The sequence below is a fragment of the Fundulus heteroclitus genome, chromosome 12 (assembly GCF_011125445.2).
Source record: "Fundulus heteroclitus isolate FHET01 chromosome 12, MU-UCD_Fhet_4.1, whole genome shotgun sequence".
Lineage (NCBI taxonomy): Eukaryota > Metazoa > Chordata > Actinopteri > Cyprinodontiformes > Fundulidae > Fundulus > Fundulus heteroclitus.
The window spans coordinates 16248817-16276049 of NC_046372.1; the positions used below are offsets into that span (position 1 = coordinate 16248817).

The 27233-nt window shown below is 39.8% G+C and overlaps 1 protein-coding gene across 21 annotated transcripts in view; it reads right to left on the minus strand.

Annotated features, from left to right (window-relative positions):
* Positions 1-235: 235 nt before the first annotated feature.
* Positions 236-27233, minus strand: part of si:dkey-21e5.1 (potassium channel subfamily T member 1) — a 136494-nt gene continuing 109496 nt past the window's right edge. For 5 of the 21 annotated variants that reach the window (XM_036144068.1, XM_036144073.1, XM_036144069.1 and 2 more), the window contains 13 exons: positions 19302-19436; positions 18878-18989; positions 18008-18091; positions 17525-17626; positions 17279-17362; positions 17071-17199; positions 15424-15444; positions 14973-15270; positions 9872-9934; positions 9565-9615; positions 7275-7286; positions 5373-5457; positions 236-3052 (listed from right to left, as the gene is read on the minus strand). In XM_036144068.1, the coding sequence (XP_035999961.1) occupies positions 2932-3052; positions 5373-5457; positions 7275-7286; positions 9565-9615; positions 9872-9934; positions 14973-15270; positions 15424-15444; positions 17071-17199; positions 17279-17362; positions 17525-17626; positions 18008-18091; positions 18878-18989; positions 19302-19436 (1297 nt within the window). In that variant the 3' untranslated portion in view covers positions 236-2931. The remainder of the gene's footprint in view (positions 3053-5372; positions 5458-7274; positions 7287-9564; positions 9616-9871; positions 9935-14972; positions 15271-15423; positions 15445-17070; positions 17200-17278; positions 17363-17524; positions 17627-18007; positions 18092-18877; positions 18990-19301; positions 19437-27233) is intronic. The other 16 variants (XM_036144085.1, XM_036144090.1, XM_036144087.1 and 13 more) reach the window with 11 other exon arrangements.

The following is a 27233-nucleotide window of genomic DNA, read 5'->3' on the forward strand; positions in this document are numbered from 1 at the left end:
AAACTGTCAATGACCTACAGAGCTGTGGTAAACATTAAAAGTGGAACCACCAAACTGCTGCACAGCTTTCTGTTAATAAGCTTAAGATGATGCACTATAAATTAGTTCACTTGTTTTTTTGGTTTTTACACCAATCTCTTGAAACTCGTTTTGTCAATGAGACAAAAATCAACTGGTTTGAAATAAATGGAAACAATGCATCCAATTATACACTGAAATAAAAACCACCTTGCCATCAGTGTATTTGGCTGCATGCAGCATTTATTTGTCCGTATCTGTATGTGCACTTCTCATAAGAAATAGTACAAAATGGATCATCCTCTTTTTTTTTTGACAACAATTGAAAAACAAAAGTGGAGGTAAACAGAATACACTGGCTTTTGATAAACATCTAGACAACATGCACGTTCCGAGTATCAAACGATGGCTCCAACTTGCAAGCAGTTGACTCAGTTATGGGTTTTTGAATCAAGCAACAGGATACTGCGCTAAATGCCCTGCTAGTTGTAGGAAATGTTTGGTTCTTGGCAAGCTTTTTATATCAAAACATGCTTTTAAGAGATAACATGCCCCGTGTGTTGGTTGAATCCTGACGTCAGAAGACGTCTGGACTGTTGGGGGTTGTGGTGAGGGTCCTCGACGGTATGGTGTGAGTAGATCTGCAGACCAGTTGCATCCTCCATCACAGTCGCTCACTCTTTTACTCAGCCTATCCTCTTCTAGCCTGTAAACTGTCACTTCTGACTCTGTGAAACATTTCTGGACCATAGAAAGAAATCAAAGCAATCCCTCCATCACTTCAGAATAATTTGAGATGAGAAATAAGAACAGCATGCCCAAAATGAAAATCTGCAAACATATGCTTTAGTAAATCATGCTGATGAATGCATGACGCATTTTTGGTTTGGACATAAATACTTACCATGTTCTACAGATTCAAATTAAAGGGTCATGCTGTTTTGCTCCACACGTCGCCACAGAGCTTAGTGCAAAAAATAGTTCAAGTCCTTTTTACTTTTCATGGAAACAAAGTCATGTATACAGCTCATATTTACAGTGAGTAAACCTAAGATACAGATGAAGATGAATGGATCAGGAATAAATACTGAAACTATGGTGTACACACAGTGATGCCTCAAAAATTCAAACCACAGCACTTATTTTTAGAAATAAATCTAAACATAAATGGAAAAAAAAAAACCCCGATGGAAGTCCTGTAAAGTTGCTGAATAAAACTAAAACAACAAAAACAGGGGGGGCAAATTTCTTCCACAGTGACGTAAAAGACTAGGTACTGCAAACACTTGATAGCAGTCATTGTCTTAAAGTATGGCACAACCAGATTTTAGATTGGGGACAATTATTCTTTCACAAAGGGCCAGGTTGGATTGTAAAAAAAAAAAAAAAAAAGAAGAAATCTACAAAGGGAGAAATACCTTTTCGCAGCACAGCTGGCCTATGTGTTAAACAGCCAGAACAATTAGCTTAGCTTAGCGCAAATGCTACAAATAAAATAAAAAGGCTAAATATTGGCCCTCTTAAACCAACCTCCAAGCCACCCAAAACCATCTTACAGGTACTTGAGTGTTAAAATAAACTTTTAGATCTTTATTTAGCAAATTAAATCATAAATGTTAAAAAGTTCAATAAAATTAGGGTTTGTAAAGTTTAGCTATTAGCACTTCATGCTAAGCTAAGCTAACAGTTTGCTAATTTTAGAGCAACATTCATGAGGCAAAACATGTTTCTATAATGCCTAAAAAAAATTGGATTTCTTTCATCTTTAGACAAGATATGGACAGAGAAACAACATAGAAATAAATAAAAGAAACATTTCTGATTCACATTTATAAATAAATTCATTATTCTTAACAAGCAACTCAAATTTAATATAAATAGAGCCTTTAACACTAGATTCAAACTGCAGGTGGTGTTATGATCAACAGTTGATCTTAGTATAGATCAGATCAGGTATTTTGAATATTAGCCTCCTTCAAAATACGTATTTCCTTAACTGAGCTTTCTTATGTAAGTTTACTTTTAGCACAGCAGCAGCTGATGTTGCAGTGAGGTCTAAAAATTATAAAAATACTGGTGTCACAAAATAAATACAAAATGGCACAATAACAATTATATTTACAAATAAATAGAGTATACAACATGGCACATAATTTGGAGCAGACGTGATTTCCAAAAGGGAAATTTTTTCCTTTTTCAACAGACAAAAAGAAAGAGAAATGCTAACTTGGCTAATAAAGGAGCCCGTTGTCCAATCAAAAATGTGCTTGTAAAAAAAATGCCTGATAAAGTGTACAAGAATAAACAAAGAATAAAATTGCACATGTAGCCTACTGTAATTTCCTGGTAAATACCTGAAAATATAGAAAATCAACACATTTAATGGTTCTCTGAAGCAAAACATGATGTTTAAGTTGTGTTGGATGTGAATGAGTCTCAGTTAGTTTCTGATTCTAGGCAGAAACAGGCGGAGAAGCATTTGGCCTGAGCAGTGGCACAAGAGCAGCTTCCCCCCCCTGAGCAAAACATGGGTTGAAATGATCAAATTTTATCCATCTGCACAGAAACCTGCTTTGAACATCTGATTACGGCTAATAACACTGCTGATCCCTGCACTCAGACCGGGTAGAGGAAGCTGCTTTCAGGTTCTCCTTTGCAGAGTGTTTTGTGAGGGGTGTGTGTGTTGATAAGGTTTGTGATAGTGATGACTAGGCACTCTTCATGCATCCTCCTATGGCAGCTCGGTGGAAACCAGGTCTCTTAGGGCCATCTTTTAGGATGTGATTAGACTCTGGTCTCAGGCTGAGAGACACATAATACACATTCACTACAAACACTGGCCGTGTTAGGCCTTCATCTGTGCAAGTTATACGGGCTCTATCGGGAGCTTGTAGAACCGAAGACTAAAAGCATTCAAAGGTGAGTCTCATTTCTCGTCTCTGTGCCAAAGTCCTGTTGGTTCCTGGTGTTTCGAGCTTGCCCCATCTGTGAGTCCTCTGGCACGTGTGCCAGTGGGTCCGACCGAATAATGTACCTGGAAGGACAAAATCCATGACATTTTTCTGCTATTAGAGCCTGAAGAAGCTTAAGATCATGCAACCCTCTGCAGCTTGACTTTTGTTTGTACGTCCATAACTAAGATTCAAAGAGGATACGACAGAGAAATCAGTCGATAACCAGAACCAGTACATTTTTAAGTTTGACTGATGACCAGCTGATTGGAAACTCAACATTTTGATATTTTTCCATTCAGTGAATGCACACCACCAACGTGCAACTAGATTGAGCTAACATAATTTTTCAGTATGGAAGTTATTACTGACTGAAGAAAACTGTCAAGACGTAATTCATTAAGGGTGTTGGGGAGTAAGACTTCCAGCAGATAACAGGAAGGCTGAACACAAACGTTGCTCTGTTTTATTCTTTTGAGCTTTGACTCTTTGTCTAACGTGGAACATTCACCATTTGGAAATGTTGGCAGACTTTAGGAAATTAGACTTAAGTCTGTTCTTCATGTTTTTAGAGAAAGGGAAGATTTCCTCTTCTTACACCTCCCAATAAAGTCAAATGTGTGCAGCCTGTCTCTGAAAGTAGAGGCGGGGTTTGGATACTTCATTTAACAACCGGCTTGTTTATTTATTTGACTTGATATGCTTAATATCACAAAATTTTATATTAAATATCCAGGTGTTCAACTGTGTTAGAAACATATATAGTCTACTTTAGGGTGTCCTAATTTCTTCCTATGAGAGTAGCTTATCTATTAGTTCTTAAGGATAAATCAAATTGGCTAAAATCAGAACCAGCAGGTCAGAGCTTTCTGAATATTGGCCACAAAACCAACTGGTGCATCTCTACTCTGTGGTGTAACCTACTACAACAAATTAACTAATTAAGGTTATTTGGTTTGTGTTGTGTGGAATACAAAACTCATTTATTCTGAATTTCTGATCTTTTTGCAGCGTTTTTAAAATTCTGCCTCAAATGCAAGAAACATCTTTGAAAATAGTCAAGCCACGATGAACTAGCAGTTTGTGAGTCAGAGGTTCTGTATGGTGCACGGACGGTTGCATAAATCTCAGTGTACATTTAAGCGTCTGTCCAGAAGGGTTTGCACTGGAACATAATACCATTGTATAAATGTTTTTTTTTTTTTTTTTTGTTTTTTACATATTTCACATATTTGGTAAAACTGTCACTATGTCTTGACAGTAAAATATGAGAAAGATAATCGGTGAAAATAAAAAAGCTCCTCTGGCTCCTCCCGGTGATCCTATTGCATTTTGCAATAGGACTACACAGCTCCGGATCAGAAACAACGGCTCACTCTGAAAACGCTTAATCATAGCTCCTAGCTCCTGCCCCTTGAACTTTAATGGAGTCAACAATAAGAACTTTATGGTGGGGAGGAAAGGAGCTTCAGCTGCTGTGCCATATTCAGACAGCCTTTAACTCCTACCTGCATTCAGGCTCTTTTCCTACCTCCTTCGTTACTGACTGCACTATTCAGACAGCACTTATCACGGCGACTGCTGACGCACTTTCGCTTTGGCTAAAGAGTCCTTGCTCTATAAGGGTATTCGGATTGAGCCCAGCAAAGAGAACCGGGAGGAATGACTGATTGTTAGCAGTGCCAATCGCTCTTGTGTACCCGCTGCTTACACCTCCTCCTCCACACAGAGCTACTGTCATTCAAGCTCGAGATTATCGGTGGGCTGCGGCCGGGCAGAGAAATGACAGAGAAACAACCTGCTTTACAGGAAAACTGCCCATTTCTGGAGTGGTACCTGCTCAGAAAACAAAGACAGGTAAACAGTGGAGCAGCAGGGCTCCGCTGTGGAGGCAGGGCTGCAGCGCAGGGGAGGCAGGGACCTGTAAGATGTGCTTGTTTAAATTTTCTCTAAACTCAGCAGCAGTTTTAACGTTTGCCTCATGGTGAAAACATGAAGGTATTACATCAAGATACCACAATAACCTCACCTTTACAAAGCTGATCTTTGTCATTGATCAACATGTCAAACAAATAATAAATAACCTAAACGGCATTTCAGATGATCGCAGATTTGTATTATTCTAGAAAAAAGTGGATCCACCCAACTCAATGAAAAACTTTTCATGTTTAGGCCATGTACAACTAATTGAGTTTCTATTCTAAATCCATTTTAGACCAAAACTATATGAAAATGTCAGAGATGTCTTAAAAAATTATTATTTTTATGGTTGTTTTTTTTAACCTGTATCCAGCAGAAAACCTGATTAAATCATCTGAGACTGATAGAGAAAGCGTTCTGTATGGCTGTAAAAGCAGTAAAAAACGTAAGTAAAGGCTGCTTGACAAGAAAACCCAGCCTTACACAATGTCGTTGAGCTCAAGCATGGTGTCGGGAGGAGGATTGATGAGGACGTAGGACAGTGTGTTCTGGTGGTCGTTCATCTCATCTGTAAAAAGAGGCAGAGGAGACCTTTAGAGCCGCTCTGGAGACCACCCTCATCCTCCTCCATTAGACCGTAAATCAGCCAAAAAAAATAAATAAAAATACAGGCCTCTAAACTCTGTAAACATAAAACAGTTCTGTTTTTAAAATCTAATTTCAGAGTAAACTGTCTATAAATCATTTCAATTTAGACAATACTGAAACACATACAGGACATATCTATTCTGCTTAAGAAGCCATTTAAAAACATACTGGTTCCACAAAGAAAACAAGCAGGGGATTTTACATTTATGAAACAAATTGCTAATTGTTTCACGTGATAAAGGAAACAATTAGCAATGTCTGGATTCTGAACTTAATTTGGTGTTTTTTTTCTCCTGCTTTTTACCTCCAGTGAAATCTAAGAACAGCTGAATTTGTTGAAGAAGTCTGTAACTTACAGTAGTAATGAGTTACTGTGGCAAACTCAAAGAGGTCAAAGTTATCCAACCTGACACAAGTGTTCACACCAAAATGTACATTTAAACTCTTGAAAGCTTCAGGGTTTTGAATCGTTGAAATGTTCTGTGGTTTTAAACTCGATCAGAGTGTCAAACACGTCTTTAGCCTTCCAGAAAAGTAACTCAAACAGAAGACATCCCACATATCTATAAGGAAAGTGATCCAACAATGCAAAGTTATTCTAGATTTCTGATAATGGACACTTTGATTTCTGTCTGATGTGAGGAGGAAAGTAGTTTCATATAAACAATGTGTTTGTAGATGTACTCAACAGTAGAAAAACAGAAACTCTGTCATTTAACATGAGCACTGCAGCCATTCCACTGCTTTCTATTCCGCACACATAAACTCCATCCTGTGAGTAAAACACGGTGGAGGCCGTATCATGGTTATGGGCATGTTTTGCTAAAAGTTGTTTCTATCAAAGTGTTCTCACGAAGTGAAGGGTCAAATCCGAATGCAAAAGATAAAGTCGTTTTAAGAAAATGCCAACAAAGATTTATCTTTTTTAAAAGGCTAATCAGAGATCTGTAGGGATAAGTTGGACTTTTAGACATTTAACTGCGTTTGCTGACACTGAGCAGCACCAGAAGTAGGAAACTAAACCTTGTACCTCTCCCTGATGTCTAACATTCATATTCTTAACCAAAGTGCAATGATATGCTTTGCCCTCGCATCACTTTGCTGATGTAATCTTTAAAGCAATAAACCACGCTGCAAAAACGGATCTAAAAATAAGCAAAATGTTCTTAAAATTTGTGTTTTTGTCCTAGATTTGAGCAGGTAAATAATATTATTATCTGCCAATGGAATGAGTATTTTGACCCATAAAATAAGATAATTAGACATCCTGCGCTTGAAATAAGATGATGGAGATGAGTTGTTCCTATTTTAGGGGAAAAGTCTTATTCCATTGGCAGATCATCTTATTTAGCTGCTCAAATCAAGGAAAGATACACTAATTTTGAGAAAATATTACTCATTTTAAGTTCCGTTTTTGCAGTGCAATACTTAAACTATCTAAATATTACTGTTTTAAGCACTGGAGTTTCTTCTATAGACATTCTTAGCAAACCTCCACTCCTGGAAACAGGAGGTTTAATTTAACAGCCTAATTTAGCGAAGGAAACTTCCTCTAATTAAGGATCAATAGTAGGAAAGCGATTTAAACCTTCCCATAAGAGTCCTAACTCAGAGCCTACGTGAGTGTGTGACGTGTTTAGGTGTGCTGGTGTTGGGTGCGCTCTGGCTGTGCTTCCTACTGCGTTTTGTGATGGACGGAGGAAGGGAAAGGAGGGCGCGTGTGTCTCCATCACCCACCTGCTTGTGGCCCTTTACAAAGCCAGGCGGTGTGGGAAAGAGAGAAGGGCTAACCGTTACTGGCAGGCCACTCTGTGGAACAAGGGGAGGCCCACATGCTGCCCGCTGACCCGAACAGAACCACCATGCGCAGCTTCAGAACGGTGCCAACATGCAGGCAGCGTCCGCAACAACAAAACCCAAAAAAAACAAGAAAACAACCTCCGCCGCATTCCCTGCACGTCCTGCGCATTCCACACTGGAGCTGCAGGCTGGTAGGGCCATGCCACAGGACAGCACACTCAGCTCCCCCCCCCCCCACCCAGCCAGCCAGCCCCGGAGGTGACATGGGACAGACCCACAGACACAGAGGACATGCTCCAGCATCCGGCAGACCGGACCAAAACGCAGAGCGACTCAAACCAGACAGAGTGAAGCAGAACGCATTGGGAGTGTGAGAGTGGAAGAGGTCAGGCTGCCGGACCGTCGGCTCAAAGCTGGATCCCCGCGCCGACACCGCGGCTTGTTCAGTTTCTCCTCTAATCCACGCCTCACGACACGATGCTCAGCGTGTCGCATGAGGATTACGCCACGGCCGCTGGCTTGTTCCTCACAGCTTGAGGAGATGCACCGATCCAATAATGACGGACGCTAATTGACGTTTCCTTTCAATGCTGTTCATGGAAATAAGGCCTGATGATGGTTCTCCGTGGCGAACACTGCAAGTCCCTGCAGCGGCAAAACTATTGGATTGGCTTGTGTTCGATTTTTCTGGAGTCTCTAAATTAGGGCTGGACGATACCAAAAAAAGCATATTGATAAAATAAAATTCAAATTGATCAATATCGATAATTATCAGCAAATTCAAAACATGTATTTTAAGTGCAGCTTTAGCTGCACTGTCTACATATGTTTCATATAAAACACTTTTTTGCTCTTAATTAAATGGACAGAGGGGATCCTTAACGAGATACTAATTGACAGAAAAGATCGTTGAACTCGTTCCGCTGGAAACACGCGTCCAGCGCACCTTTTTGCAGTTTCACTTTGCTCCATTTGCCCAATTTGCGCCGTTCGCGTCGCTCCAAACGAGTTGTTTGCATCGCATTAATTCTCTCCTGAACGCGCCTTTACAGAAGGATAACATGTAAACCCCTCGCTCCATTCGCCTTGTTCACGTCTGGTGTGAACACATCTTTAAAGACTAACAGTTTTATTTCAGCAGATTCTCCCAGCTGAGCTGTGGCTCTCCTCCTTCTGTTTCTCTGAGTAATGCTCTCCTGGCCCAGCCTGTCAGTTTAGGCCTTGCAGAGTTTCTGATATGGTTTTAGAACCTAACTCGCCTTTGAACGTCGTGACCGCTGTGTTCTTTGGTCTTCACAATGCAGTTTGTTTAATAACGTTCTCCAGCATCTGAGGCCTTCACAGAACAGCTGCTTCTGAGACTACAGAGAGCTTGACTCTACTAAAGAAGCGGATTTTGAAAGCTGTTAAGACTGGATTTTATTTTGGGGTGAAGTGGAGCGAGTACGGATGTATGCCACAACTTTTAGATTTTTATTTGTTGAGCAAATTTTTAAAACCATGAATCATCTTCCTTTTGCTCCACAATACAGAATTTGCGCAATAACTGCAAACCAGTTAATTTTTTTGTTTAATTTTTAATGTTCTATTGGGAAAGCAATCATTTAGTTTCAATCTAACTCACTTTAGTTATATTCGGTTGCTTTAAATGTGCTCTAGCAATAAGGTTAGTCTGATCCTAAACATACAAATACATTTCCTAGACATTTTTACATTTACTTTTGAGTGCAGGTTTTTACTTTTCTTGCAAACACATTAATTTGTTTATACACAACTATTTAAGGGAGACGAGACTGCAAACGTCCTAACTTGTTTCCGACCAATACACGTAAAATACTATTTATTACAACTTTTGGTTGTTTTTCTGCCTCGCGAGGCTCCGCTCTGGCGCTGAATGGAGGCTGAGGAAGTGCTTTCCTCCCCTTCCATCTAACCTTCCATCCACAGACATAATGCACTCCACTCCACTCTTTAAGCCACACTCTGATGCCCTGCAGGACTCGAGCCATTTGGGACGTCACCTCACAGGAACACAATGCAGCAAAGACCGGATAGACAGAGACAGAGAGAGAGCGAAAGAGAGGCAGGAGAGTAAGAGGTTGGCCGCTGATCTACCACTCATTCTGGCAGGAAACGCACACAGAGAAACAGCCACACACACACTCACACACACACACACACACACACCCATGCAGTGAAGTTGCAGTACTGTGATCAACCAGCTAACCTGACGGCCTTGTCCCCTCTGTATACGGCTGCTCTGAAATATCCTGCAACTCTAAGCAACGGCATTCAAAGTTAACTTCAGGGTCCTCATTGGTTCTTGGTTATCATTAACTGTACACTGATAATCAACTAAAGATGTCAAAAACAAACACAAAAGACTAGATGCTGCAGACAAGTGTTTGAAATTCTTCATATTAGGTGAAAGTGCTAATCTTCACCGGATGCTGGCGAAAGGACAAACTCCTTTCTCCACCTTGGACATAAGCTCTCACAATCTGTAAAAATGGGTTATAAATGACGTAGATTACCTTGCAAATATCCTAGATTTACTCGATTCATGACATCGCTCGCAGTGAGATTAGAAACATCCTCTACAAGCCAAGAGAGCGGAGACAGAGGAGTCAGAGAAAGAGGGAGAAAAACAAAAAGAAGAAGAAATAAAAAGATCAGGCAGGCAGTGAGAGCCTTGAAAACTTTTTTGTGTGTGACATGTGAGAGGAAAGCAAAGAGGCCATGCATCGCTGTGTGCACAGAAACACCTCCAGATGACTGTCTTTTTATTTTATTTTTGCATGTTGTGATCCTGTTAAAATGCCAGGTTTGTATGATTTTAACAAAAAGAAACTAAATAAATCATTTCAGCACTTTCCTCACCTGTATTGTGACAATTCAACCGAAAACAAATAAATCCTTTTTAGGAGAAAAAAAATTAAAAATAGGGAAGTTGCAATGATCTTAAAGGCATACTATGCAACATTTTTCAGTCAATTAATGTGTTCCATACCGTTTTGGATGATTAAATGAGTCATTTCAGGTCGAACAAAGGTTTTCCCGGCCGCCCTGGTGGTCTGTGGGGGAAATACCGTACTTGCAATTGCAGGAGCCCTCGGCCCGCAGCCACAGGCTCAGAAGTCTCGTGCAAGACCGCGAGAGTAGGTCTTGCTTTACGGCGAGAACTGCTACACGCCCCCAGTGAAAGGCATGCTCGTTGCTAGCTCAGTGGCGATATTTGTGCAGTTATCATGGCGAAACCAGCGAGAAAACAGCGAAAGCCCATGTCGGAGCAGGCAAGAAAGAGGAAAAGGGCTCTGGACAGAGAGAGGAGTCGTACACGGGGGAACATCGGACAAGCTTTTTCTGAATGGCGAGAGCTAAAAGAAAAAGAAAGCTGCAAGGCTGACTCGGACCTCGCGTTTCTGCTGATGCGATTGTAAGTAACATTGGAATGGTTTCTCTCTCTCTGTGTGCATGTTCATACTTTCACTGTGTTAGTCATTGTTTGTACTGCCGTTTTTTCGACTTTTCGTTGCGTTCGCTTGTCTGCTAAGCTCAAAACAACCGCGCCTGGCTTGACGGAGAAACCAGGAGAACAGCTGAGCATCTTTATGACAGTGCACTTTTACTTTCGCCCTCTGGGGGGTTACCTGACTCCGCCAGATAGATTTGCTCCGCATATCCATCTGGAAACCTTCCGTTGAAGTAATTTTGGGAAGGGGCGAAAATACTGGTTAGCTGATTGGCCTATGTTGATGATAGACGGGCCAAATAAACCAATCAGATTCGTCATCGCTCGTAACAGAGTGACGACGAAAACACAACCACAAGCCAAGCTACTCTTGCTGCTGCAGGTAAAGTCTCGTTAGCTCAGCAAAGAAATACTCTGTAATTCCGATAAAACTTGCTCGATAGCCACGCTAACGCTAGTTTCATCGGCTGAAGCCGCCATGTTCTTTAGACTGAACTGTCGCGCTTCTCGTTGCGTCACACCTCAACCCACCTCAAAGCCAATGCTGATTGGACGTTCGTTTGGTGAACGGCTCCAAATTTTCTTTAACGGAGAGTAGCCAGACTGATCTGCGAGAGAAACCTTGAAAGCTCGCGAGATCAGGATGGTCTCACGAGGCTATCTGGGGGGAGCCTCGCTGGAAAATCAACCCCGGTTGCATAGTATACCTTTAAACTAGTACTTTGTTGAAGCACTCTTCGACTAAATTCCAGCAATAAGTTTTTTGGGTGTTACAAAATATTTATCTATTGTTGGAGGAACTTCTTGACATTTGGCAATTTGCATTCTTTAGTTAAAGTTATAGTTGAACATAGTTTAAAAAAATATGGGACAACAATGGCATTCCTAAATCTAGATGCTTATGAATAACTGATAAAGAGCCTAGGTGGAAAGTGACGTTATACGTAATTTCTAGTGAGTTCGGCGGCATTTTTTTTTTTTATGAAAAATGCTCGCCAGTGGTCGGAGTGTACGCTCTTAGCCGCTGCCTGGAAGCGCAGCTGGAAGTTTCTGTGATTTCTGTGATTTACTGTGATTTTTCGAGCTGTATGCAAACGAAATTTCGTTCTGTACGCACGTTGTGCATACAAAATGACAATAAAGAAGTCTAAGTCTATAGACGTGTCTCTATATGTCCGGACTAAGGAGCATGGCTGCCCTTTTCCCCCCTAACAGATCTAAAGTCTCCCAAAGCCTCCTGAAAGAATGTTTTACCAAGTCTAGATGTGAGATACTGACAAACTACCACCAAAGAAGACTGGATGCTGAAACCGCATCAAAGGGTGTTAGTTTAAGGATGTTCACACTAACTTAACCAGGTTGTTTTTATTTTTATAATTTTCCCTCTCACCTGTTGATCTATTTGCTTTTCATTTGAACTCTACAGGACAAATGTAAAAGAAAAATGTCAAATTACAGATGGAAAAGTTTTTTAATGACTTATGTGGGTCTATTTTTTTTTTTTTAAATCACAAAAACCTGGCGTTTTAAAAGGGTGCGTGGACTTTTATAACTGCTGCATCCACATTAAACACAAAAGCTTACAAGGTGCAACACATCTGGAGTGTGATTCTGTTTCTTTTTTCCAAAGCATGAAGCAGAGAGCAGAAAAAAAAAGCATGAAACTGAGCAGAGGAGAATGCAGGCCAAACGCAGCTCATTCAAAGTTAAATGCACCGGCATCATCGTGCATTATATGCTCATCTTGACATGTTTGTATGATTACATGTGTGTGAATTATGGCTCCATGGATGTTAATGAGGGTAACCAAAGTAATGAGATTTTTTTTTTCTTTTTTAAGTATCATGGTAAGTAGTGAAATTAATCAGATACAGTATGAAGAGAGATGGATGAGATAAAATAGCTGAAACACAGATTGGAGTTTTCAACACAACTGGTCCCAAAACAGAATAATTTAACTGGTTGAGTTCAGCCTCAGTGGACGAAACATTCATTCAGGCCATAAAGCTTGTTCTAACTTTTCTAGTTTTAGTTTTATTACCTTATCGTTATCACCTATCAAGCCACCAGGCCCACTGATCGTAGAAGTTATGATACATTCCCCACCTAATAATCATCTTTGATCGCACTGACAAGGATATGGAAGCATTTTTATTTGAACAAAATGGACAACTGGTTTTAAATGGATCCTCTCAAGGCTTTATATCACATTGCTCATAATGAAAATTGTAATTTACAAACCATAAAGCTCCAAGCCGTGACCGACATAATTCCTCTAAAAATGTCTGAAAAATCACTTAAACCAACTACACTTTGCAGAAAGAAGGTCTTTGTCAAAATCAGGTTTTATTTAAAAAAAAAAAAAACTAACATAGGTTTTTTTTTCCCCTACCAAAATGAATTCAGTGTCAAACAAGAATAGTGCTTGAATCGGCTCTTCTGAGAAAGAACCAGTTCGGTTTTGCGCAGCCAGAGAGTCGTCTTTCATCTCTGCAGACGTCTCTTCCAGTTAAAGGTTATCCCTAACCCTCATCTCAGTGTTCTTGCAAACGGATATCCTAATACCACCAGCCAAGTTTATAAAACGCTGCTCTAAACTGTTTGTGAACTTTCCTACAGTCCTCTCCAGCTGATGTCCGGTTAACATGTACCAGATGGTGTGCAAATGGGAATTACACACATCATGTCAACTTGGATTTGTTGAAACAACCTGGCGATATTAAATGACCTGCAATGCTTTTTTTTCTGATGCAAGCAGTCTTTGTTGGCACAGATACAGGTGGCCTATTGACGCTACTACCTCTGTAACGAGCGACATCAAAACAAACGGCTGAAAAATGTGAAAAGGCTTGCAGCAGTGGAAACAGAAGTAACTGATGGGAAAGCATTGTTTCCTATCTTGGCATGTATGAAAGGAAAAAAAGGCATCGCGTTGGTCTAATTCTAGAAAATTTAGGAGGATTTCATGCGTCGATTTCACACCCCTCCCATTCTGAACGCTGCACATGTGTTGGAAACAAGGGTTCAAAATTCACAGTGTTCCGCTGTGACAGGAAGGGGTACATAGCTTTACCCTTGATGTCTCCATCTCATTCTACTGTCACTTTCAGCCCAACTGTTCCGGTAACTATTAGACGATTTAATCAGAAACTAGGCTAAGCTGTCTGTTTTACTTCCAGTTTCAAGCATCCAGCATGCCAAGGTGAGTCAGTCTGGATGCAGACAGCATAGCGTCGTATATCAGACTAAATAATGCTATTGGGTCATTGATGCACTATTTAAGTTTCAGTGAGCTGATTCTCTAGTAGAGATGTAAATGTGCAGTATGAAGCAGCTGTGGTGCTCATTCTGAGAACTTGTTTGACACTTTTGAGCCAAAAAATTTTGCGCTGTGATCAAATGTGAGTATGCTACAGTGTAAAATGCACAACAAGGTGATACTGGAGCATTAACTCATTATGGCACTGTTTCTTCCTACGCCACTGAAACAGATGAGAAATAGTGTGAAAGTGGGAATAAGCAAGAACCAGCACCGGTTTAGCACTGGAGTCAGTTTGGTAGGAACAAACCCAAATGTGGGTTTCTGGAAAAAGAAACACAAGATAACAGTTGACTCTGTGGGTTTAAATAAGTCACTTTGATAACAACAACTGTAATCAGATCATGAAATTATTTTCATCATGACAAAATAAGTTAAATGAGATTAAATCTCTTCCTTTAAATGAGATTAAATCTCTTCCTTTGCTACCTCCAGATTCCACCAATGTGCGCTTTTATCTGCTGACAACAATTAGCTGAAAATTAGGACAAGACCTCTAAGCGCCTAATTTTTATCACTTGATCTGGGCAAAGTTGGCTCACTGAGTATAAATTCAACCAACTACATTATGTCTGCCTCCAAACTGGAGTTTCAAATACAAATCTTTGCTGAGCTATGACTCCAATCTGCAACAGACATTCACAGCTGCGTTAATAGTTTTCAGGTACATGGTGAATAAATGGTTTTTACATCCAGATGGAGGAAAGAAACATGAATGCTTGTCAACAACTGTATTTAAATTTTGTAAACCTTATCTTAACTTATACATTGTTTAAATATTGTTAGAACTACAGGTTAAGTGAATTTTATCTTTGGCCATGTTGCTGGGAGCTGTTGCACTCACCATAGCCCACGGTTGGGAGGCCCAGATGCTTCATGCGGTTCTTGACCAGCTCCGACAGCTCCTGCCTCTCAGAGCGGCGATACAGATTGAGTCTCTGCTGTGAAATGCGCTCGGCTCGGCTCGCTGGCTTGGCGTTCTTCCTGCTCAGCCGCCGAGCCCACTGCATGCTCTTTTTCCTCAGCAGCGGATGCTCAGACTGGTCGCTCGTGGTGGAGTTTCTGTGGGCCGTCTTCTCTTTCCAGGACTCTTTGCGGTCCCGGTGCTCCTCTCCATGCTCAGCGTTGATGGACACCTGAGACTACAGTAGCAGGGTGGAGAGGAAACCCCCTTTCTATGTGACTTTGAAAGCAACAAACATCTGTCTTTAATAAGGTTTAGGTGCCAGTATCCCATCTTTTTTTGTCTGTCTTGACTTGTGCAAACCCACCGGATGATCAGACCAGAGACTTACCTGTGCATTACTGTCTTTCTTCTGAAAGAGAAGGCCAAGGAGACACCCAAACAAAGAAAGATGCAATGAAAGATGAAGCATTCAAAGCAAACTAAATCATTTCAAGCTTCAAATTGGCACACTGAATAGTAAATATGGCATATTTACTATTTCAAAATTGACTTTGCACAGCAGGAAATTAAACATGGCAAATTTAAATGTATATATGATTTAAAGTTTGTAAGTTAGCAATTAATTTGGTTATTTCACCCCTCATTTTAAACCTGACTTTTTCAGGGAGCCCTAACCCACCAGGGGGCGTCTTTACACCCGCTTTGACAACCAAAGTTACTCTAATGTAAGGAAACAGTGACTACTTGTCATTTGGAGTTATTTTGATTAGATTGGGGGTCATAATCTGTCATATTTTAAAATGATGGGCTCTAAAGATTTTATAATATTATATTTCATCAAATTAAACATTACACATGACAAATCCTTTCGCTAACATTTTTAAAGAAAATGACTTATGAGCAACGCTTTGCTTACGGTTATAAAATGGTAGCAGGAAGGGACAATATGGCAAAGTGCATCTAGGATGGAGATCAAAACCTTTTTAATATCTTTAATGTTACACATATCCAGCTCAATTCAAATGAAAAATGTATCTTTTAGGGGGAAATGTGTAAATAATAAAAAAAGCAACAATTATCTGGTTGCATAAGTGTGCACCACCTTAGACATAAATTTTGGCACATCTTAATCCGATTTCAACGCTTCATCTTGTAGTTTACACTATTACCATTAATTATAGTGAATTTGATTAACAAGAGTTAAGTTGTAGCTATTTTACTATTTCAAAATTCTTATTTTACTGTTATGAAATTCTGATTTTGGAATGGCGTAACTAGAGTCTATAAATCTGACAACAAATCTGCAGGTACTGAGATCTCCTCACAATCTGATAGATTTGAAGAACTTTTGGGGCAGAGAGGAATCCTGAATTTGAATCAGTAGCTGCAGCAACAAAGTATTTAAAGATACACACATTTTATTTTTGTTAAATTGTTTCCTCTAAGAGGTTTGTTTGTTTGTTTTTAAGATGAATTGTCCAGGATATAGATCACATTAAAGGTTGAAAAACATGAAATTAATTACTCTTCTTTTTTATGTAACAAAATCCTTGCATTTCAATAGGGGTGTATAAACTTTTTAGATCCACTGTGTGTGTTGATTGACAAAAGGCTAAACGGAGTTGGAACCAATTTGTTTGGATGAAATTAACTGAAATAAACTATGACTTTCAGATAAAGTACTGAATGAATTAGTTTAAGCAATCAGAAAATTAATTTCCCTTCTGTTTGGTGTCAGTTTTGTGTCCTCTGTAACGTTTCTTTATTACTGCAGCTAATGAGGCAAACCCATTAGAAGAGGAGTGAAATAAAAATAAGAAGGGAATGCATGATAGGATTATAGTGAAAGCTTCAGCGAGAAAGAATGAAGATAAACCAAATCAACTTTTCCCAGTGCCTTGGTTCAACTGTAAAGCATATCTTAAATATGCTGTTTAAATGAAACTCTTTGATTTAGAGATAAGATGAAAAATTAAAGCCAGATTTGATGCTTTGCCGGGATCTGAAATGTGGCAAGTTATCAAACTTTGCTTGCCTCCGACGTTGAGAACATGTGCGACTCAGTGCGGTAGATGCCGATGGGAATCTCAGCACTGGAAGAGCAAAATTTCTGGAAGAGCCGGCCGTAGGTCCTGATCCACAAGTCCTCCTCGGTGATCTTCATCTGAGGAGGGAGAACAAACGGCCAAGCTGTTACAGCGCACGTGTCCGTCTAATTTAAGCTCTCAGGCTTTCTTACGCACAACGCAGAGGTAACCGGAGCCGGGCGTGGTGTCCAGGCCGAGGAGAAGCCGTGTAATAGCGATCATGTAGTCCTTAACGAATGACTGTCAACAGGGAAGAAAAAAGCCAATATGATCATTTACCCGCCGCTAACTTAATTGCTGAGGCATTCCAGCAGGATAAATTAGACTCTGCCTCAGGTCTATAATCATTTGGATAATTTCTATACAGGACAAAGGTTGAAGCGCAGAGGTCTGTTGCCCCACCTGGTACAGCAGCGTGTCCAGCATGCTGATGCTGAAGACCCGGCCGGCAGCGAACGGCAGCCGGAACATGAAGGCCAGGTTGGAGCCCTTATCTCGCTCAATCTGAAAAATCAGGGAAACCGTTTCAAAGTAGTAACTTAAACATCTTTCTGTTTACTCAACAGTTACCCTTTTATTTTGCACATATGTTGAAGGGAAAGAATAGATTGGCAGTTTTTGACAACTGAAATAAACTGAAATGGGATTGTTTTATTGCAAATGATCGAAAGTGCAAATTAACAAAATGAATGAAGCTTCTTGATATAAAAGGAATAATATGTGAAAATTAAATGATAATTTTTTTTTTTTTGTTCCTATAAAAAGGTACACTAAAGGCCAAAGGTTTGTAGGCAAGGCCAAAGACGGCCAGAGAGTCGGAAGCAACTTCTGTTCACAAGGCCTATTTAAAAAAAAAAAAAATCAAAGTTTCAGGGATGTACTTACTGTATTTTCAGACTTTTCTTTCACTGATAAGCACCATTCCCCACAACTGACCTTCAGGCATAACTTGATGTTATCAGACCCTTGCTGAATAAATGTTAACAAAAGAAAATAAGGCTTAGTTTTAGCGCTGACAAGTTTGGCAAGAGTCACAACTTCAGAGCAAAATTAAGTGAAATCACAGAGTATGCTATATACGCTAGACTGTTATTAGTAAGTATACTTTGAAAAAAGCCGAGGTTGAGCAAAAAAAAAAAGAGCAAATATCTTAAAACTATGCAGAAAATGTATTGTTATGGTGACTCTTTATATTACATTTTTTGTTCCATATACAATGAAACTATGTTTATTTTTTTTTTTATTTTTTTAGAAAATTGATTTAGCTTCCAAACTTTTGGCCTGTTGTGTACATTTGGCCCAATGTTTGTTTTTGCGTGTTTAATTCATTGATTATGCATTAACCACTGAGTTAATGTATAATAACTCAGCTTAGATGGACGATGTCTACATGACTTACCATCATCAGATGAAACTGTACTATCTTTGTTTACTGTACTCTTTATGCTAAATTTTATTTATTGGACTCTATTAATGTTGTTAAAAAGCTTCAATCAAATTTTAGTTTTTAAACCATCTCCTAAAAGAGACACTACAGATGAAACCACTAAAAGAAATAACTTTTAGTCAAATGAAAAACGGATTTTAATGGTCGATGAAAACACTGACTACATTTTAAATGATTAAAATGTAAAACAATTTTATTAGTGCCACATGTATAATCAAGCTGTCAGAGATCTGCTGACCATGTCACTTTAATATTTGCCACCGTCAAAGAAAAAAAGGCCAGTCTGAGTTAAAACTTGAAACACTTACCTTCTCCAGTTTGGACAGAGCGAGCGAGTAGCAGTCCTTTGCTCTGAACTGCATGAACCTCATGTTGGACGGGTGCGTGAGCTCTGTGATGATGCTGAGACTGGGGAACAATCTGAGTGAGGAAGAGGAGAGGAGAAGAGCTTTTTTTTGTGAGAGGAAGAAATGCTTTGTGGCAAAAAGAAGCCCCTTCAGGACTATGACAAAGGTTTTTAATTATTTTTTACGACACGGCAGAACACTTTCACAGCTTCAGTGACAGAAGCCGGTCTTTAAAATTGCCTCTTTCTCTGTCGTTTGAAGTAGTGAAAAGAGATGGAATCCAATAAGTGAATATGCTTTTCAACTGAGCTACAACATCAGGCTTCAGAGTTGACATTTAAGGGGAAAATATTGAAATCTACTAAACATTCAAACACTCAGTTACCTGAACATGGTCTGGACATTGACAATGGTCTTGGCGTCTGCCATGTAGTCTTCCTCGGCACTCATGGTGCTCTCCTTGTCCACAACCACCAAGTTATCAGCGTAGATTATACCACACTGGAGCAGGTTGTCCAAACTGGTGCATTTGAGAAACAAGTATTTAGGAAAGCTGTTATATAATCATACATCATCTGCAGAGAGAAAGTAACTAGTATCCACTTTATTATTATTATTATTATTATTATTATTATTATTATTATTATTATTATTAGGCCCGAGCAGCTAAGCGCTGCGAAGGCCTATTGTATCTGTGTTGTTTCTTATTAGGCCCGAGCAGCGAAGCGCTGCGAAGGCCTATTGTATCTGTGTTGTTTAATTAGGCCCGAGCAGCGAAGCGCTGCGAAGGCCTATTGTATCTGTGTTGTTTCTTATTAGGCCCGAGCAGCGAAGCGCTGCGAAGGCCTATTGTTTCTGTGTTGTTTCTTATTATTATTATTATTAGGCCCGAGCAGCGAAGCGCTGCGAAGGCCTATTGTATCTGTAGTGTTAATTATTATTATTATTATTCTGCCCCCCTAAAGAGGGGCCTTTTTGGGGGCTTTCTCATTTTCAAAAACTCACCAAACTTTGCAGATACAAGGTGACTGTTTAAAAATTTTGTATTTTAAGGTCGTCACAAAAATCAAAAGAAAAATGCCTCAACGGCGCCACCTAGCAATTTTCAAAGGACCCTTTGCTATTCACTTACTTCATCGTAGAGACATGAAATTTGGTACAGTGGTAGAGCTCACCAAGACGCTCAGAATTTACAATTAATGTCATAGTGCAAAAATCACAGGAAGTCGGCCATTTTAGATTGAAGGTCTGATTTTGACCTCAATTTTGACAGTTACAGCATTGGTATTTGATCGAACTCCTCCTAGAGATTTTGAGTGAGCGGCTTGAAACTCGGTCAGTCTGATCATAAGGCATGGCCAATTAAAAGTTATCAAAACGGTGAGTTTTTGAGCTTGCTGAAGGGGCGTTGGCAGGGGTCAAAGTTCACCTACTCGCCATGAAACACAAAACTGTTATATTTCATACACAAAAACTCACAGAGCCACCAAACTTTCAGTAGTTGATCACCACTAGGTCTTCTTTAATATCCAATGGTCAAATGATGACATTGCTTAGGCCACGCCCCCTGACAACAGGAAGTGTCATGTTTTGTTGTAAGCAGTCGCTATGTTACCCCTCTGAGCTAATCAACATGAAACTGTGTCAAGAGACAGAAGACATATTGGTGTGTTGTGGATTCCAGCCCCAAGTGGATTCCATGGAGCAGGGCGGCGTGGTGACGTGGGGAAGTCACATCAAACCATATATTTTTAATCTTTTGACAGCATTATTTGCTCAAACCTGTCCACCAGGTGGCAGAAAGAGACCACAAATAAACCACAAACCAAGTTGTCTTGTTCAGTAAGGCAAGGCAAGGCAAATTTATTTATATAGCACAATTCAGTACAAAGACAATGCAAAGTGCTTTACATGATTAAAATATAGCAAAATAAAACAGAATAAAAGCAAGTAGGAATAAAATGTAGATAGAAAAAAGAACCAAAAAGTGGTGATTCAGTTAACTAGAACAGTTGAAGGCAATCCTAAACAAATGTGTTTTTAATCTTGATTTAAAAGAACTCAGGCTTTCCGCACTTTTACAATTTTCTGGAAGTTTGTTCCAGATCAGTGGAGCATAGGAACTAAATGCTGCTTCTCCTTGTTTAGTTCTGGTTCTAGGTATGCAGAGTAGGCTAGAGCCATAAGACCGTAATGGTCTGGATGGTTAATACACTGATAACAAGTCTGATGTATTTAGGTGCTAAGCCATTCAGGGATTTATAGACGAACAGAAGTTTTTAAAGTCTATTCTCTGAGATACAGGGAGCCAGTGTAAGGACTTTAGAACTGGGGTGATGTGCTGTACTTTCTTAGTCTTAGTGAGGACGCGGGCAGGAGCGTTCTGGATCAGCTGCAGCTGTCTGATCCACTTTTTAGGCAGGCCTGTGAAAACACCGTTGCACCGTTGCAAATATAAATGCATGGATTAGTTTTTCCAGATCCTGCTGAGACATTAGTCCTTTAATCCTGGAAATGTTTTTCAGGTGATAGAAAGCTGACCTTGTAACTTTCTTTAGATGCTTTTGGAGGTTCAGGTCTGAGACCATTACGACTCCAAGATTTCGGGCCTGATCAGTGGTTCCTAGCTGAAGCGACTGAAGCTGTGTGTTAACTTTTGATCTCTCCTCTATTGGTCCAAATATTATTACTTCTGTTTCGTTTTTATTCAACTGAAGAAAATTTTGGCACATCCACGTATTGATTTCTTCTAGGCATTTACTCAGTGCTTGAACTGGTTCATAGTCACCTGGTGACATGGTGATGTAGAGCTGTGTGTCGTCTGCATAGTTATGGTAGCTGATGTTGTTGTTTCTTATGATGTGAATTACGTGAGATAGTGAGTGCTCTCACCTTAAAAAAAGATCTTTGACGTATTTTGCTCCGGTTAAAAGCTGCTTTTCAGCGATGAAGCTAGGGAAACTGCTAATGTTGAAGTTGAATTTGTTCTACACGCTTCTGCCTTGGAAAAATATTCGTCTTTTTACAAAAAGAATGTTTAAAGCCAGATTTGGGAACAAAGGTTATTCAGAGAATGCAAGAAAAGGAAGCTTTTGTGGGGAACTTTTGTCCTAGCTGTCTAGCTGCATATGGCCCCAGGACAGCACAATAGTTTTCTTGAAGTTTAATTTTGGAGAAGTAGAAACAAGTATTAATTTCAAAAGGTAGGTAAAAAAGGAAAAAAGTTTTTACAAAATCTTAAAATGTTGGATAGTCGTTATTTCCATCTTGCTGTGAAAATTGGTGAAATATTATCATTTTTAATGCTTAGATATAAAATCGCAAGGCCATTACTAAAATTGCCTTTTGTTGAAAATGTTTTTTGGCATGCCATACTTTATATTTATAGGTAGCCTAGATGTGCATAATAAAAGAGTGGAACTAAAACCTGGTCTAAAATTATTATGGAGCTTTAACTTGCTAAGAGTAATACCGTTAGATGATTATATCTTTAAAATGAGATAACTGTCTCAAAAAATGTGATAGTTTATTTGGTCTGAAGAGATGATGCAATTCAATGTTATTTATATAGCGACAATTCATGAAATATGTCATCTCAAGGCACTTTACAACGTCAAAATCAATCAGATTGTACAGATTGGGTCAGATTATACACATTGGTCAAAAAATTCCTATATAAGGGAACCAGTTCATTGCATCAAAGTCTTGACAAGTAGCATTCTCTCTTGAAGAAGCGTAGAGCCACAGGGAGAGTCGTCTGCATTGTCCATGGCTTTGCAGCAATCCTACCTACTGAGCAAGCATGAAGCGACAGCAGGAAAAAAAACTCCCCATTAACGGGAAGGAAAAACCTCCAGCAGAACCGGGCTCAGTATGAACGGTCATCTGCCTCGACAGACTGGGGGTTACAGAAGACAGAGCAGAGACACAACAAGACAGACAAAAAAGCACAGAAGTTCTACATTAGATGGTAGTAGCGGGTCATTCAAAATTGAAGAACAATAGACCCTGATGTCCTGCAGTAGCCTAAACCTATAGCAGCATAACTATAGAGGTAGCTCAGGGTAACATGAGCCACTCTAACTATAAGCTTTTTAAAAAAGGAAAGTCCCAAGGGCCAGCTTCTAGTGGAGAAGTTCAAGTATCTTGGGGTCTTGTTCACGAATGAGGGGAAGATGGAGCGGGAGATCGACAGGCGGATTGGTGCGGCGTCTGCTGTGAAGCGGGCGCTATACCGGTCCGTTGTGGTGAATCTGCACCAGATTTTTTGTGAGTCGTGGGGGAGCGCTGCCGAACACGTTCGTGTAAATCGCCCAGTGGACGGGCGGGCAAAATGCGTGACAGCATCTGCGGTGGCGGGCGGCCGGCGGTGCGCAAATCCCAGCGGTGGCCAAGGCCGGAGCGGCGCTTTGCTGCGAGGGCCGCTCATCACCGCTTGCGGTTTTAATTATTAGGCCCGAGCAGCGAAGCGCTGCGAAGGCCTATTGTTTCTGTGTTGTTTCTTATTATTATTATTTTTATTCTGCCCCCCTAAAGAGGGGCCTTTTTGGGGGCTTTATCATATTCAAAAACTCACCAAACTTTGCAGATGCATGGTGACTGTTTAAAAATTTTGTATTTTAAGGTCGTCACAAAAATCTAAAGAAAAATGCCTCAACGGCGCCACCTAGAAATTTTCAAAGGACCCTTTGCTATTCACTTACTTCATCGTAGATTAATGAAATTTTGTACAGTTGTAGATCTAAGCAAGACGCTCAGAATTTACAATTAACGTCATAGTGCAAGTATCACAGGAAGTCGGCCATTTTAGATTGAAGGTCGTAATTTTACCTCATTTTTGATGTTTACAGCATTGGTATTTGATCGAACTCGTCCTAGGGATTTCGAGCGAGCGGCTTGAAACTCGGTCAGTCTGATCATCAGGCATGGCCAATTAAAAGTTATCAAAACGGTGAGTTTTTGAGCATGTTGAAGGGGCGTTAGCAGGGGTCAAAGTTCACCTACTCGCCACAAAACAGAAAACTGTTATATCTCCTACACAGAAACACACAGAGGCACCAAACTTTCTGTAATTGATCATCATCGGGTCTTTTACAATATCCAATGGTCAAATGATGACATCACTTAGGCCACGCCCCCTGACAATAGGAAAAACTGTTATATCTCCTACACAGAAACACACAGAGGCACCAAACTTTCTGTGATTGATCATCATCGGGTCTTCTACAGTATCCAATGGTCAAATGATGACATCACTTAGGCCACGCCCCCTGACAACAGGAAAAACTGTTTTATCTCCTACACAGAAACACACAGAGGCACCAAACTTGATTGATCATCATCGGGTCTTCTACAATATCCAATAGTCAAATGATGACATCACTTAGGCCACGCCCCCTGACAACAGGAAAAACTTATATCTCCTACACAGAAACACACAGAGGCACCAAACTTTCTGTGATTGATCATCATCGGGTCTTCTACAATATCCAATGGACAAATGATGACATCACTTAGGCCACGCCCCCTGACAACAGGAAAAACTGCTATATCTCCTACACAGAAACACACAGAGGCACCAAACTTTCTGTGATTGATCATCATTGGGTCTTCTACAACATCCAATGGTCAAATGATGACATCACTTAGGCCACGCCCCCTGACAACAGGAAAAAACTGCTATATCTCCTACACAGAAACACACAGAGGCACCAAACTTTCTGTGATTGATCATCATCGGGTCTTCTACAATATCCAATGGTCAAATGATGACATCACTTAGGCCACGCCCCCTGACAACAGGAAAAACTGCTATATCTCCTACACAGAAACACACAGAGGCACCAAACTTTCTGTGATTGATCATCATCGGGTCTTCTACAATATCCAATGGTCAAATGATGACATCACTTAGGCCACGCCCCCTGACAACAGGAAGTGTCATGTTTTATTGTTAGCAGTCGCTATGTTACCCCTCTGAGCTAATCAACATGAAACTGTGTCCACAGACATGTTGCTGTGTTGTGGATTCCAGGCCCAACTGGATTCCATGTAGCAGTGCGGCATGGTGGCGTGGCGAAGTCACCTGAAACGCCGCTGCCATATGTCCAGACTTCCATAGGGTATTGACAAATTTATTAAAAAGTAACTTAAAATTACCTTAAAAGGACAACATTTTTAAAAGTCAAAAGGCTTATTTGATGCTTTGAGAACATCTCTTCTATTCGGCTACAAAATCAACTGGATTCGATGGAGCAGGGCGGCGTAGTGGCGTGGCAAAGTCACCTGAAACGCCGCTGCCATATGTCCAGACTTCCATAGGATATTGATAAATTTAATAAAAAGTAACTTAAAATTACCTTTAAAAGGACAACATTTTTAAAAGTCAAAAGGCTTATTTAATGCTTTGAGAACATCTCTTCTATTCGGCTACAAAACCAACCAAAACAGGATGATCTTTTAAGCTATAAGACCATTTTTAAGATGTCAATACATAGATTTTAAGCTGGTGGGTCGCCACTGCCTCCGGTGGCCAAATGCATCGCTGCATCAACTGATCTGCACCAGTTTAATCTCGTCATGGCAAAATTATTTTTTCTCTTCATGTGTGGCCCTAATACTCCATCGTAAGAACACCGCTGTCGTTACCGCGGGTCCTGGGGGAAAAAAAAACGCTGCTCCTGGGGGGAATTTTTGATTATGCTCACGCATAGATGTGTAAAACTTCACATTGCAATTCAGACAGGCGCAGACTGAACCGTGCAGTTCATTTTAAAGAGGCAGTTTTGGCGCATATTCCGATAGAAACGGGCTGCGGGGAGCCTAAGTGTGTTGTCGTGGGCGTGTTTACCCGCTGCAGGTAACCGCTGTGAAACAATCAGAAAGATTTCCCTGATTAATAACATCTTTATGGCGCTCATCTTTATTGTTACTATGTGCTGCTTTACCAGTTCTCTCTCTCTCGCTCGCTCGCTCGTCATCGGACAAAAATCAAACTGCTTCGTGTTTGTATTTGAAATTGTGCGTCAGACTCAGATTTAGAAGTGTTGTTACGACGTTTGAGCTGTAACTGCAACCGTTTTTTATATATATATATATATATATATATATATATATATATATATATATATATATATATATATATATTTATCTGGTAACTTTACTGAATTTGCAGCTTAAGAAGATTGGGTTTGACAAACAACACCAACTGTCCCCTCAATCCAGTGCACACAATACCACAACAGACCTCATCACGCTCTACAGTACATCAAGAAAACTAAATCAACTAAAACAAGTTCACGAGTGCACATGAAATGAAGTTAATCCATATTTGTGTGTCAGGGTGTCTAAGCATTCTCCAGAATTTGACATCTCAGCAGAGCCTGTAATAATTATAGAAAGTAACATTATAGTTGTTCTGCCTTTTGTTAAGACAGCAAGGAATTCATGTCGTGAATACATTACATAAATAAGATAATAATTCTTAGAGGAAATCCAAGGCAAAAACAGTTAGAAAAGTTTGGGTTCATATTTAATCAGAGTGAGACATCACAACTTTGTTAGATCTCTATGTGAATTACGTGAGATAGTGAGTGCTCTCACCTTAAAAAAAGATCTTTGACGTATTTTGCTCCGGTTAAAATCTGCTTTTCAGCGATGAAGCTAGGGAAACTGCTAATGTTGAAGTTGAATTTGTTCTACACGCTTCTGCCTTGGAAAAATATTCGTCTTTTTACAAAAAGAATGTTTAAAGCCAGATTTGGGAACAAAGGTTATTCAGAGAATGCAAGAAAAGGAAGCTTTTGTGGGGAACTTTTGTCCTAGCTGCATATGGCCCCAGGACAGCACAATAGTTTTCTTGAAGTTTAATTTTGGAGAAGTAGAAACAAGTATTAATTTCAAAAGGTAGGTAAAAAAGGAAAAAAGTTTTTACAAAATCTTAAAATGTTGGATAGTTGTTATTTCCATCTTGCTGTGAAAATTGGTGAAATATTATCATTTTTAATGCTTAGATATAAAATCGCAAGGCCATTACTAAAATTGCCTTTTGTTGAAAATGTTTTTTGGCATGCCATACTTTATATTTATAGGTAGCCTAGATGTGCATAATAAAAGAGTGGAACTAAAACCTGGTCTAAAATTATTATGGAGCTTTAACTTGCTAAGAGTAATACTGTTAGATGATTATATCTTTAAAATGAGATAACTGTCTCAAAAAATGTGATAGTTTATTTGGTCTGAAGAGATGATGCAATTCAATGTTATTTATATAGCGACAATTCATGAAATATGTCATCTCAAGGCACTTTACAACGTC